This window comes from Rhinoraja longicauda, chromosome 9, assembly GCF_053455715.1.
Source record: "Rhinoraja longicauda isolate Sanriku21f chromosome 9, sRhiLon1.1, whole genome shotgun sequence".
Lineage (NCBI taxonomy): Eukaryota > Metazoa > Chordata > Chondrichthyes > Rajiformes > Arhynchobatidae > Rhinoraja > Rhinoraja longicauda.
In genome coordinates, this window is record NC_135961.1 from 31,521,623 (window position 1) to 31,536,653 (window position 15,031).

At 45.1% G+C, this 15,031-nt stretch overlaps 1 protein-coding gene across 2 annotated transcripts in view; it reads right to left on the reverse strand.

The window, feature by feature from the left end:
* The window catches only part of LOC144596574 (ALK tyrosine kinase receptor-like), an 887,900-nt gene that overhangs the window by 438,055 nt on the left and 434,814 nt on the right, over positions 1-15,031 (reverse strand). For both annotated transcript variants that reach the window (XM_078405054.1, XM_078405053.1), the window contains exon 5: positions 5,608-5,809. In XM_078405054.1, coding sequence (XP_078261180.1) covers positions 5,608-5,809 — 202 coding nt within the window. The remainder of the gene's footprint in view (positions 1-5,607; positions 5,810-15,031) is intronic.

Sequence of the window (15,031 nt, forward strand, 5' to 3'; positions counted from 1 at the left end):
CACCAGTGTTGTGCTACTTAAACAGTAGCTGTAAACACCCAAAGATGAACACAAAAAGCTGGAGTAAACTAAGTGAGTCAGGCAGCATCTCTGGATCTAGGAAAATTGACAGGGGAGAGTCAGTGGATGTGGTGTACCTCGACTTTCAGAAAGCCTTCGACAAGGAGATTAGTGGGCAAAATTAGGGCACATGGTATTGGGGGTAGGGTACTGACATGGATAGAAAATTGGTTGACAGACAGAAAGCAAAGAGTGGGGATAAATGGGTCCCTTTCGGAATGGCAGGCAGTGACCAGTGGGGTACCGCAAGGTTCGGTGCTGGGACCCCAGCTATTTACGATATACATTAATGACTTAGACGAAAGGATTAAAAGTACCATTAGCAAATTTGCAGATGATACTAAGCTGGGGGGTAGTGTGAATTGTGAGGAAGATGCAATAAGGCAGCAGGGTGACTTGGACAGGTTGTGTGAGTGGGCGGATACATGGCAGATGCAGTTTAATGTAGATAAGTGTGAGGTTATTCACTTTGGAAGTAAGATTAGAAAGGCAGATTATTATCTGAATGGTGTCAAGTTAGGAGGAGGGGGAGTTCAACGAGATCTGGGTGTCCTAGTGCATCAGTCAATGAAAGGAAGCATGCAGGTACAGCAGGCAGTGAAGAAAGCCAATGGAATGTTGGCCTTCATAACAAGAGGAGTTGAGTATAGGAGCAAAGAGGTCCTTCTACAGTTGTACCGGGCCCTGGTGAGACCGCACCTGGAGTACTGTGTGCAGTTTTGGTCTCCAAATTTGAGGAAGGATATTCTTGCTATGGAGGGCGTGCAGCGTAGGTTCACTAGGTTAATTCCCGGAATGGCGGGACTGTCGTATGTTGAAAGGCTGGAGCGATTGGGCTTGTATACACTGGAATTTAGAAGGATGAGGGGGGATCTTATTGAAACATATAAGATAATTAGGGGATTGGACACATTAGAGGCAGGAAACATGTTCCCAATGTTGGGGGAGTCCAGAACAAGGGGCCACAGTTTAAGAATAAGGGGTAGGCCATTTAGAACGGAGATGAGGAAGAACTTTTTCAGTCAGAGAGTGGTGAAGGTGTGGAATTCTCTGCCTCAGAAGGCAGTGGAGGCCAGTTCGTTGGATGCTTTCAAGAGAGAGCTGGATAGAGCTCTTAAGGATAGCGGAGTGAGGGGGTATGGGGAGAAGGCAGGAACGGGGTACTGATTGAGAGTGATCAGCCATGATCGCATTGAATGGCGGTGCTGGCTCGAAGGGCTGAATGGCCTCCTCCTGCACCTATTGTCTATTGTCTATTGAATAGTTGACGTTTTGAGTCGAGACCCTTCATCAGACTGAGAGCCAGGGGAGAGGGAAACGAGAGATATGAAAAGGTACATGGAACAAATGAATGAGAGACAACCAGGAGACCGAGACTCGAGATGCCATCGCCGCCACGTGAAGCAGCGCTAACATCCACTGCCTCTCCGACCCTCATCACCTTCCCGGCCAATCCCAGGCCCAGACCACCCAAGCTGCTGCTGCCACCGCCAACCCTCTTCAGTATATGCCAACATCTGCAGTTCCTTCCTACATGCTTTAAACATCCCCAGACTGATTGGGCATATCTCTCTGTAGCGCTTATTGATTTTTGTTTCGCTGGCTTTTATGTCTCAAAAACAGATACAACAATGTGGAATTTATGTTCCTATATTTGCATAAATCGTACGCATCAAAGAGGGAAGCATGTTTATTGACGAGGCTAAGCAATGCCGTGTTCAAAGCAAAATGCAAATGCTGAAAACGAAAGTAAAGATACATCGCACTGGGAACGCACGACACTTTGATGGAACAAAGTGCTGGAGTAACTCAGTGGATCAGGCAGCATCCCTGGAGAACATGGATAGGTGCTCCTGTTTCCTCCCACATCCCACAGATGTGTGGGTTTGTAGGTTAATTTGACTGTAAATCGCCCCAAGTGTGCAGGCAGTGGGTGCAAAAGTGAATGGGCCTGACCCGAAATGTCACCTATCCATGTTCTACGGGGATACTGCCTGACCCATTGAGTTACTCCAGCACTTTGTGTTCGTTTTTTGTAAAACAGCAAATGCAGTTCATTGTTTGAACACAAGCTTCTTCCCGACAGCCATCAGGCTATTAAACCCTAACACCTCCAAATGAGCACTGAATACATAGTCTTGGGGGGTATTAGTTATGCCTTTTGCATGTTCATGTGATAGGAGCAGAATTAGGCCATTCAGCCCATCAACTCTGCCATTCGTTCATGGCTGATCTATCTTTCCCTCTCAACTCCATTCTCCTGCATTCATAACCCCTGACGAGCGTGAGCATGTGTGTGCATGTACGTGTGCCTGTGTGTATCTGTATATATATATATATATATATAAACACACCCACGTAATATATATGTGTGCGTGTGTATGATATACATAATGTGTATATAAACATAGCACAAAACGTAAGGAAATTTGTGTTTGGTAGATTATTTCTTTGTTGTAACAATGCTTCTTGGCAATAAATCTTATACCGTTGGAAAGCCTGTTTATTTCCCTTTTAAATGATGCCACATTTGTAAGGAACATGCATTTGTGGGATGAGCAGCAGAGCTGAGTATATGGGTTGCGCCCATGAAAAATTTGCCAAATCTTCTCTGCCAATGCCAAACAGCTTATTCTGCTGTTGCTATTGACTCTTGTTTTGAGCTTCTGGTACCCCCAGGTGCTGACAAGAATGGGATGCCATCCCACAACAGTGTGTGACCAGGCTGGTGACCAGCATGAGGAGGAGGTGCCAGGCTGTTATGGCTGTGTATGGTTCTTCCACACGCTACTGTGGCTCCTGTTCATTAAATGAATAAATTGTTAAATTGCCAATATGTCTTGTTTCTTCAAACTTCAATCATCCAATCCACCAAACAACACCGAACAAGAGTCAATGGCAGAATAAGCTGTTTGGCATTGGCAGAGAAGATTCGGCAGATTTTTCATGGGCGCAACCCACATACTCAGCTCTGCTGCTCATCCCACAAATGCATGTTCCTTACAAATGTGGCACCATTTAAAAGGGAAATAAACAGGCTTTCCAACGGTATAAGATTTATTGCCAAGAAGCATTGTTACAACAAAGAAATAATCTACCAAACACAAATTTCCTTACTTTTTGTGCTATGTTTATATAATATATGTGATGCATATGTATATTTATATGTATATATACACATTCTACATATATAAATGAAAAAATGTTTTACACACACACACACACACATATATATATATATATATATAAACTTTTTCCCGTTTATTTTGGTGTTTACAGAGTACTATGTGTACTGTTCTGTTGTGCTGTTGCAAGTAAGAATTTCATTGTTGTGTTTGGGATGTGCCAATAAAACGACTCGTGAATGCTATTATGGCAATGTTCAGATTGAAAAGGTCAATCTGGTCAGATTGAAACTTGTTCTCATCCTCTCTTAAAGTCATGAAGATATATGCTGAGGTATAAGCTGAGGTATAATCCTATGATTAGTTTGCCCTGTGTTTGACCTTTTCTTACCTGTCAGCAAGAGGTTTGGACAGAAGGGGCGTAACTCCTGTATTCAGACAGTAACCACACACCTACAGGATCCCCAGAACCATAATGAATAACTTGTGCCTGCGCTGACCCCTTCAGCTTTATCCTGGCCCAAGCCACACCTGCCAATCCCAGTGCCCCATCCCCGCAACCGCTGAGATTAGCTAACTTAACGCGATCGATGATGATTCCTAGTTTGCCATGCTTTCACTCAATAAGTTATTAAGGTGGATTCAAAGATTGATAAATTGATCATTATTTTGGTGAAACAAAAAAACACTGAGGCAAATGCAAGGAGATCTGTGTCTGACTGAGTTTGCACTTCCATAAATGGCAGCAGTAGCAAATTGAAAAGTGATGTTTGTTGATTAAATAGCATGTCTCTGCAGAAGATGAATGTCAGAAACTGCTATCTTCCGTACTGTTACTCACAATGACCCACAAATATAGGACGGCTAAAATTGTGCGGCATTGATTTCCCTGTCCATCATTTCCATGCAATTCATCACAGCACTGCTATGTATAACCTCGACTAGAAGTTGGGTCAAACAGCATCCTGAACACTCATTTCTGTTTGCTTTATTGATACTGCTCCTTCCTACCTGCTTAAGACACTTGTTTGCTATTAAGTAACCTACCTTATCACATTGAGTCATGCAACATACAACACAACTAGTTTCCACTCATGGGAGAGTCTAGGACCAGAGGACATAGCCTCAGAATGAAAGGACACACCTCTAGAAAGGAGATGAGGAGGAATTAATTTTGTCAGAGGGTGGGAAATCAGTGCAATTCATTGCCACAGTTGACTGCAGAGGCCAAGTCATTGGGTAATTGTAAGGCGGAGATTGACAGACTCTTGATGAGTACAGGTGTCAGGGGTTATGGGGAGAAGGCAGGAGAATGGGGTTGAGAGGGAAAGATAGATCAGCCATGAATGAATGGTGGAATAGACTTGATGGACCGAATGGCCTAATTCTGCTCCTATGACTTCTGAACTTCTGAACATGGAAACAGGCCCTTCGGCCCGACTTGCCCATCCTGATCAAGATGCTCCCCTCTACATTCGTTCCACCTCTCTGTGCTTGGCTTATATCCCACTAAACCTTTCCCATCCACGTATCTGTCCAAATGTTTTTTAATGTCATGACAACTATAAACAAACCCTGGCATTTTTCCTACACCTGAATGTTGAATTTCCACCATTATTTTCCTGCATTATTTTAAGTGCTTCAGATATCAGGCCCAACATGTTTCACTGAAGGTTTCAGCAATCCAGATAAACATCACTTAAAAAACAACAGATATTCAAATAGGTTTCAAAACTGATATTCCGTTAATTGCCTTTGCAAATCCAGACACCGTGTTATATATGCTGCTGGCTCCGTCCGCATAATTCAATTGCTCAGTATTTTCACAAACTTAAAGAGGTTTGGGCATGAAACCAGATTTCATGCTTAGGCAAGGATTTATACATGAGTCATCAGGTTGTGTTAAATGTACGTGTCGTATTGAACTAGGCTCGGGAAGATTGAGTCCAATTGCTTCCATGCTACAAACTGTCCCACAATGAGGCAGTCACTCCCATAGAACCAGCACTAATGGCTAACAGTGGAAACAGAAACCAGGATGCTACCACTCGATGCAGGCTGGGAGATCGGACAGAGCCAGGGATGAGTGCAGTGAGAATCTGTAACTGGCAACTCATTCCTGACGTAAATCAGCCTTGCACTCAGAGAGGCTCCTTTCCACTTCATAACCAAACAGTTAACCATCACTATCAGGATTTCCGCGATAACTCAAGAGTAATGGTATGTGCGACATCATGGCATAAATGGAGAATGAGTCACACTAACCAAATTCAATGGTGGCTTACACAGTCACCAAGAGTGTGAAAGCTTGGCTTCGAATTAATGCTGGCATTAAACACATATTCACTTCAGTTTCAGACTCTGGCAATTCAGATCAGGTTTGCAGTTTGTGCTGAACAGAGAAAATGTGAAGATAGCTTACCCAGTCCTTGCCACATTTTCTGATGACAGGATAAGAGTCTTGCTTTCATTCCTGTAGAGCAGCTGAATGACATAGTCCCCCGACCTTGAACCCTGCAGGTAAACGGCTGTGCCCAAGGTGCAGTGCTCGCTGGTGCTCCTCAGCCACGGACTCAGTAATGTGAACGTTGCAAGCCCCGATGCATTCAGAAAGAGAAAATGTCCTAGCAAAAGATAAGAAGACAGACGTGAAAGTCAATAGGTGGGGTCAGATGATATACTGGCCATATTCCAATGACATTACTGTAGGATTCAGAGTATGCAAGAGTAGCAAATACCCAGAGTTTCAAAGAGTTTTAGGTTTAGTTTTAGAGATACAGTGCGGACACAGTGGGCCCTTCAGCCCACTGAGTCTGTGCCTATCAGTGATCCCCATACACTAGTTCTATCCGATACACGAAGGACAATTTAAGGAAGCCAATTAACCTACAACCCTGCATTAAGGTATTGCAATATTAAAGTATTGCCCTTGTTACTTCCAGGAAAAGATTCCACATGGTTTAGTTAATATGCACGGACATTCAAAGGTTCATCATGCTTTTAGTGAAGTTATACGAATTTTAGCACCAGCTAGTCTTTGGAATGTGGGAGGAAACCGAAGCACCTGGTGAAAACCCATGCGGTCACCAGGAGAAAATACAAACTCTGCTCAAACACTGCCCTATCCTACGCACGAGGGACAGTTTACAATTTTTACCGAAGCCAATTCGTGACCACATGTGTTTTCTCCGGGTTCTCTGTTTCCTCCCACACTCCAAAGACATACAGATTTGCAGGTTAATTGGCTTCGGTAAAAAAAAATGTAAATTTTCCCTAGTGTGTAGGATAGTGCTAGAGTATGGGGTGGTTTCTGGTTGGCATGGGCTTGGTGGGACGCAGGGCCTGTTTCCGCACTGTATCTCTTAGGTCTAACGTCTAAAGATGCAAACATTTTACTGATATTAGTCGCTTCTTACCTATACCATATTTCTTACATTCACTTCATATGTTATACCCTCGTATGGTTTCTATTGAACACATTTATTCCTCTGAACCTACTTGAAAACCAGAACCTCTTCAATTTACGGCATGAAATTACTTCATGACTCACAAAATAAATAACTCTGCAAAATATTTAATCACATCCTTCTCTCTACCATTGCATTTCAGACTTCCATCAGCGCCATATCATGTCGGAAAGACTACTTGATCCTCTCAGCCTGTTTCTGGTCCAACAAATTGACTCATGTTAGAAGCAGAGAAAAATCCCAGCATGTATTAAAAGAAAGCTACCTGCTTAATTCCATCTTCCTGCACTTATTCTGCCATCAGTACTTTATGTGCACACCCAAGCACTGTTTAAATGCTGATGGTTTCTGCTTCCATCTTGCTTCCATACCCTCACCTTTGTAGAATCACTAGACCATGTGGACCCGTTGGGCCCAAACCTCTCCTGCATTGGTGCAGCACCCTCTCCTCCCCCTCCCCCTCTCCCCCCCTTCCTCCCTCCTCCCCCTCCCTCCCTCCCCTCCCTCTTCCCTCGACCCTCTCCCCCTCCCCCTCCCTCCCCCTCCCCTCTCCCTACCTCCTCCCCTCTCCCTCCTCCCCCTCCCTCCCTCCTCCTCCCTCCACCCCTCCCTTCCCCCTCCCCCTCCCCCCCTGCCACCCTTCCCCCCCCACTCCATCCCCCTCAACCCCCTCCCCCCCTTCCCTCCACCCCCCTGCCTCCTTAGGAGATAGATTTAAACTTTAAAATATGAATAACTTTAAAAATATAACACCAATTTCAATGAAACCTTCCATTAGCACCAAAGGGACAACAGTGAGTAAGGTGGGCCTAATATTGTCGAGCTATCGTGTACCATTTTGGCTGTAGTTCAGGAACAAACAAATAAATAAATGTGTTTTAGTGTATAGATAGTCATGCAACATGCAAACAGCCCCATTGGCCCAACAAGCACACACCAACTAATATGCCCCATCTACACTAGTTCCAATTTCCTGCATTTTACCCATATCCCTCTAAACCATCATATCCATGTACCTGTCTAAACAGTTGCAATAGTACCTGCCTCAACTACCTCCTCCGGAAGCTCGTTCCATACACTCACCACCCTTTGTATGAGAAAGTAACCCCTCAGATTTCTATTAGATCTTTCCCCCCTTATCTTAAACCCATGACCTCTGGTTCTCGATTCCCCAACTCTGGGCAAGAGACGCTGTAGCTGTGCGTTTACCCAATCTATTCCTCTCATGATTTTGTACACCTCTTTAAGATCCCCCTCATCTGTTCACCAAAGAATGGAGTCATAGCCTGCACAACCTCTCCCGACCAACCAACATCTTATATAACTGCAACATGATCTCCCAACCTCTATACTCAATGCTCTGATGTGCCAACAGCCTTTTTGACCATCCCATCTACCTGTGACACCACTTTAATCCTCAGGTTATTTTTTTATTTGGCCTTATCTCTGCACAATTTTTTCTGCTCATTGCTTTAAATCTACAGTCCCTAGTTTTATGATCCGATAAATAAATCAAAATTTTCCCACATACTTTATCCTGACCTCTCATAATGTTACATAGTTCAATTGAGTTTCCCCTCTGCCTCCTCTGTTCCAGGGAATACAACCCCAGCTAATCCAATCTTATAGCTAAAGGTTTCTGATCCTGGCAATAATCTAGTAAATCTCTTCCGCACCTCGGCTTCTGCTTGGGTGGCGCAGTGGGGCACCAGTAGAGCTACTACCTTACAGTGCCAGAGACCCGGGTTCGATTCTGACAACGGGTGCTTGTCTGAACAGAGTTTGTGCGTTCTCCCTGTGATCTGCGTGGATTTTCGCCGGGATCTTTGGTTTCCTCCCACACTCCAAAGATGTACAGGTTTGTAGTTTAATTGGTTTGGTATAAATGTGAAATATAAAATTGTCCCTGGAGTATGTAGTCAAAATATAAAATATAAAATGTAAAATATAAAATTGTCCCTGGAGTATGTGTTAATGTGCGGGGAACGCTGGTTGGTGCTGACTCGGTGGGTCGAAGGGCCTGTTTCCGCGCTGTATCTTTAAACTAAACTAAACTAAACTAATTAAACTAAACTTAACCTCTTCCACTGTCATCACATCATCCCTCTCATGTGGTGACCAGATGGATAGGCAATAGTCAGGCTATGGTCCAATAGATATTTCAAGTAACCCTTGCATTCACTCTCTTTTCATACCTCCCCCACCCTAGTCTTCCTGCTAGTTTTACTGTTCATATCCCCTCGTTATCACATTCTCCACAGTCAACAATGGCCATCATCATTGGTGCCGGTTCTGATTTGTTCTGTACCTTTTCATACCTCTAGTTTCCCTCTGCCCTGACTCAGTCTGAAGAAGTGTCGAGAACAGAAAGTGTCGAGAACAGATATGGTGCAGGCAGGTGAGATTAATGTAGATGAGCATGAAGGAAGCATGGATGTTGTGGGCCATTTATGTGCTGTACATTTCTATGACCCTATGGCTCTCTCTCTCCACTTCCACAAAATGCATTATTCACACTCTCGTGGACTAACTTCCATTTGAGGTGCCGACGGTGCGGAGGAGATTTGCAAAGATATTTCCAGCAATGGAAAATCGTTGCTGAGTAAATAAAAGGTTAAGCTTGGGTTGCTTTCTTTGAAGCAGTAGTGGCTGAGGGGAGACTTAATTAAGGTGCAGAAGGGATGATTAGGAAATATCTATTTTCCTTGCCCTCAGGATCAGAAACCAGGGATTGTTTCATGATCACAAGAAAATACTTCCACCTGGAAGAGGCTGGAAGCCATTGCCTGGAAGGGTAATGGAAGTAGAAACCCTCATCACATTTAAACGGAATCTGCATTTATATTGGGGATACAATGAATATTGGGGATACAGATGCTTGAATCTTGATCAGTTCCTTGTGTCTCCATTTTACCGCCCAGCTGTGAATTCTCCACAAAGTGCGCTTTGCCCACTTTTTTTCTTCTTTTCCTTCAGTTTTCCTCCCCTCTCTGACAGGGAGGCACAGTTGCGCAGCGGTAGAGCTGCTGCCTCGCAGCGCCAGAGACCCGGGTTCGATCCTGACTACACGTGCTGTCTGTACGGAGTTTGTACATTCTCCCCGTAACCGCGTGGCTTTTCTCCGGGTGCTCCCGTTTCCTCCCACACTCTAAAGGCGAGCAGATTTGTAGGTTAATTGGCTTCTGTAAACTGTCCCCTAGTGTGTAGAATAGTGCTAGTGTAAGGGGTGATCGCTGGTTGGCTCGGACTCGGTGGGACGAAGGGTCTGTTTTCACGCTGTATCTCTAAAGTCAACTTTGCACAATTTCAACTACTTTTGGTAGAATTACTTCCCACTTTTCCAATAAACGTTGGCACCAGTGGTGGTGCAGTGGTTAATCTACCCGGCTAGAAATGCAGAAACCTAACTGTTTTAAAATCCATTATGACAGCTAAGGAATTTAAATTCAGTTAACGACATGGATTTTTTTAAAGAACACAGTGATGAGTAAGGATGACCACACCACCAACAGTTTGTCATAAAAATGCATCGACTTCACTAATGTTCTTCAGGAGGAGGAAATCTGCTGGCCTTACTGTGTGTGGCTAACAAATGACTTTTAAATAGCCTAGCAAGCTGCTCAGATCCAGGGGAGTACGGGATAGGCAATAAATATTGGCTCAGATACAAAGAACTGAATAGATAAAATAACTGTCACACCACAGGATACTACTGGGCAAAATACTCAAGGAAACAGGACATTACTCTGAAGATGGACACAAACTGCTGGAGTAACTCAGTAGGTCAGGCAGCATCTTCAGAGAAAAGGAATAGGTGATGTATCCCTTTGTTATCACCCACAGCCAACAATAAACCATTGTGGGTTATTTGGCCATTGGTGCCGACTCTGATTTGTTCTGAACCTTTTCATACCTCTAGTTACCCTCTCCCCTGAATATTAGTCTCAAGAAGGGACCTCATCGTCTCAACCCGAAACATCACCTATTCCTTCTCTCCAGAGATGCTGCCTGAACCGCTGAGTTACTCCAGCATTTTGTGTCGATCCTCGGTGTAAAAAGGCATCTGCAGTTCCTTCCGACACACACAGAACATTACACTGTAGGATTACCTTCTTTTCATTAGGTTGTTAAATGGTTTTATGAATGATTGGAAGGGGATGCTTTCTCCATGCTCAAGTCTAACATAGACTCTGATCCAAGAAATATAAGATGCATAATACGAGCCATGAGATACAATTGCTCATGACCAATATCTTGACAACTCATGAATGTTGAAGTTAGCCTCAAGGGAAAGCATTTGATTACATCCTTTAGACCGCTTACCTTCCAATCCTGTTTCAATCTTATTTTTAGGATTAGGTTTTTCAATTGATGGAAAAAAAAAACCTTCAATTTATAAGCGCAATGAAAATATCAGTTTCCCTGCAACCTGTTCCTCGCGCGGTTCATGGACTCGCCAGCCGCCTGCCACTTTTGCGGGCTGGAAGAGTCTGTGTTCCACATGTAAATGGAGCGTGTGAGGTTGCAGCCCCTGTTCCAATATCTAAAGGGGCTGCTCCTTGCCTTTTGGCTGCACTTCTCACCCACCATCCTCATCTTTGGACACCCTGTGCGTAGGGGAGAGGGTAGGGCTGAAGATGTCCTGGTTGGGTTGCTCCTGGGCCTGGCCAAGCTGGCCATGCGCGACTCACGGCGCCAGGCGGAAGAGGGCTCTGCCCGAGCCAGCTGCCTGCCCCTTTTCCAGGGTTACGTTCGTGCCCGGGTGGTGTTGGAGAGGGACTATGCGCTGTCCACGGGCACCCTGGGGGATTTCTGGGAACCTTTGGGCACCGCGGGGGGTTGCATGCATCCTGGATCGGGATTGTAATATAGGCATATAATAGTTTCATTTGGTATATTTGTTTATATTGTATTCTGGTGGTGGGTTCTGTTTTGTTTTATTGAATTGTAAATATTGTTTTTAAATAATTGAATACATTTTTTGATTAAAAAAAAGAAGAAGAAAAAGATAATATCAGTGTGTACCACAATTAGGACGGCACAGTGGTGCAGTGGCAGAGCCTCTGCCTTACAGAGCCGGAAACCTGAGTTGATCCTGACTGTGGGTAACGTCTGTACGGAGTTTGTACATTTTCCCTGTGACTGCGTGGTTTTTTTTCCTGGTTTCCTCCCACATCCCATAGATGTGCAGGCTTGTAGGTACATTTTCTTCTGTAAACTAACCCTAGTGTGTAGGATAGAACTAATGTACGGGTGAGCGTTTGTCAAAATATTTTCCTGCAGAAGGCAGTCCTGAAACCTGGAACTCTCCTCATTGAATGGCAGTGGAAGAAAAGACTATGAATATCATTAAGGTTGATGTAGATAGATTCTTGATAAGCAAATGGGCGGAACCGCACATGGGCAGAGGGAGAACGTGCAAACTCCAGACAGAGGTAGGGATTGATCTGGGGTTTAGAGAGTTTAGAGATACAACTCAGAAACAGGTCATTCGATTCCCCCCGCGCACTAGCACTATCCTATATGCAGCAACTCTACCACTACGCCACCGTGCCGCCCCATCTCTAGCACTGTGAGGCCAAGGCTTTACTAACTTGTCCATGGTGCTGTCTACTAAGTCTGATGCAACACTAGTCCACCACATGCAGATTGGAATGTGTGTTTAGGTTGCAAGCAGATCAGCCATGATCTCAGTGAAGGGTACAGCTGGCTTGAGGGGTTGAGTGGCCTAGCCCAGTTTTTAATTCGTATATTTGTGTTGCAGGCAATGCAAGCTAATTTCTTAATTATTAACCAACCACTTAACAAGGCATTTGCTTTCACTTCACTGGCAAACGAGAGTTTTTAGAAAGCTGCCAGCACCCATTTCACACAGCCTGAAATTTTGCCTGACAGCCATTAAATTCTATTGAAACAAGATCTTAAATGGACAAAATCGTAGTTCTAATGAATTTTAAAATAATTAAAATGTTATTCAATTACTTGCAGGATGCCATTAAGATGCGGAAATATGTTTCGTAATACACTTTACCATAGGCGGTAATTTAGTCTCATTGCTCAACACTAATTTCTACCCTTGGGCAGGCAATGAATTAGAAAGTGAAGCTATTCATAACGTTGGGCTGTCTTATTTGGACTAATCTCCCAACCAGGTTTATTTCTAACAAGAATGATGTACAGATTCAAAGCACACATTGAGTACAATGCAGCACAATGTTCCATTGTCAATTCAAGTAGATGGACACAATATGCTGGAGTAACTTAGCAAGCAGGCAGCATCTCTGGAGGAAAGGAATAGGTGACATTTTGGGTCTGAACCCTTCTTCGCTGAAATGTAGTGAAGAAGTGAACATCTGTAGTTCCCTCCTAGACAAGGATCACTGGTCTTAATGACTACAGGCCTATTGCACTGACCTCTGTTGTCATGAAGACCTTTGAAAGACATGCTGGCCCAGCTGAAAAACATCACAAATCCCCTGCTGGACCCTCTGCAGTTTGCATACAGGGCCAATAGATCGGTGGATGACACAGTCAACCTAGGCCTGCACTTCATCCACCAACACCTTGGGGCGGGGGGGGGGGGGGGGGGGGGGGGTGGGGGGGGGGGGTGGGGGGTGGTGGAGGTGACTGTAGGCAAGAAAAGGCCAGAACAAAACAAGGCCAACAAGATGACTTCAGGAAGGGTGGAGTTCATAATGGGCCATTGTTGGCTGGGGAACACGTGCTAACGACAGAGGTACAAGGATGCGAAGTGTGGACTAGTTGGATGACTAATGTGGGGGAGGGGAGTGGAGGGGGAGAGGGGATGGGGAAAGGAATGCAGGAGCTACTTGAAATTTGAGAAATCAACATTCATACCGCTGGATTGTAAGCTGCCCTACGAAAATATGAGGTGCTGTTCCTCTAATTTGCGTGTGGCCTCACTCTGAAGTGGAGGAGGTCCTGGACAGAAAGACCAGTGTGGGAATAAGGAGGGGAGTTAAAATGTTTGGCAACTGGGAGATCGCATAGGCCTAGGCGGACTGTGCATAAATGTTCAAACCAGCATCTACAGTTCCCTCCTAGACAAGGATCACTGGTCTTAATGACTACAGGCCTATTGCACTGACCTCTGTTGTCATGAAGACCTTTGAAAGACATGCTGGCCCAGCTGAAAAACATCACAAATCCTCTGCTGGACCCTCTGCAGTTTGCATACAGGGCCAATAGATCTGTGGATGACGCAGTCAACCTAGGCCTGAACTTCATCCTCCAACACCTAGACCGCAAGGGGACCTATGCAAGGATTTTGTTTGTGGACTTTAGCTCTGCATATAACACCATTGTGCCAGAGCTACTACACCCCAAACTCTCCCAGTTGACTGCGCCTGAACCCCTCTATCAGTGGATCATCGGGACTCATGTTGTCGACCTCCCCGTGGTGAGCCCTGTCAACTGACCTCAGTCAGGCGAACGACAACAAACAGAGACAGCAGAAGCAGCTTCATAACTTCTGCTGCCTCAAACGCAAGAAGAAGTGGATCATCAACTTCCTGACAGACAGGAAGCAGCATGGGAGGCTGGGAAAGCATATCTCAGACCCGCAGACCCTCAGCATAGGAACACCGCAAGGCTGTGCACTCTCCCCTCTCCTTTACTCTCTCTACACCAACGACTGCACCTCCACAGACTCCTCTGTCAAGCTTCTCAAGTTTGCAGATGACACAACCCTGATTGGACTGATCCAGGATGGGGAGGAATCTACCTACAGACAGGAAGTGACACAGCTGGCATCCTGGTGGCTTCGTAACAACCTGGAGCTCAATGCTCTTAAGACAGTGGAACTGATTGTAAACTTTAGGAGAGCTCCCCCTCCCCTCCCCCCACTCACCATCAACAACACCACAGTCACATCTGTGGAGTAATTGAAGTTCCTTGGAACCATCATCTCCAAGGATCTTAAATGGGGGGCCACCATCGACTCCACAGTCAAAAAGGCCCAACAGACAATGTACTTCATGTGGCACCTGAGGAAACACAATCTGCCACAGGCAATGATGGTCCAATTCTATACTGCCATCGTTGAGTCTGTCCTCACCTTCTCCATCATGGTCTGGTTTGGCTCAGCCACCAAGCACGACATCCGGAGGCTGCAACGGATCGTTCGATCAGCTGAGAAGGTTGCTGGCTGCAACCTTCCCCCCATTGATGAACTGTACACTGCAAGGGCCAGGAAGCGAGCGGGCAAGATCATCTCTGACCCCTCTCACCCTGGCCACAAACTCTTTGAAGCACTTCCCTCTGGAAGGCGATTCCGGACTGTCAAAGCAGCCACAGCCAGACATAAAAACAGCTTTTTTCCGCGAGTAGTTGCTCTACTCAACAACCAAAAGTCTGTAG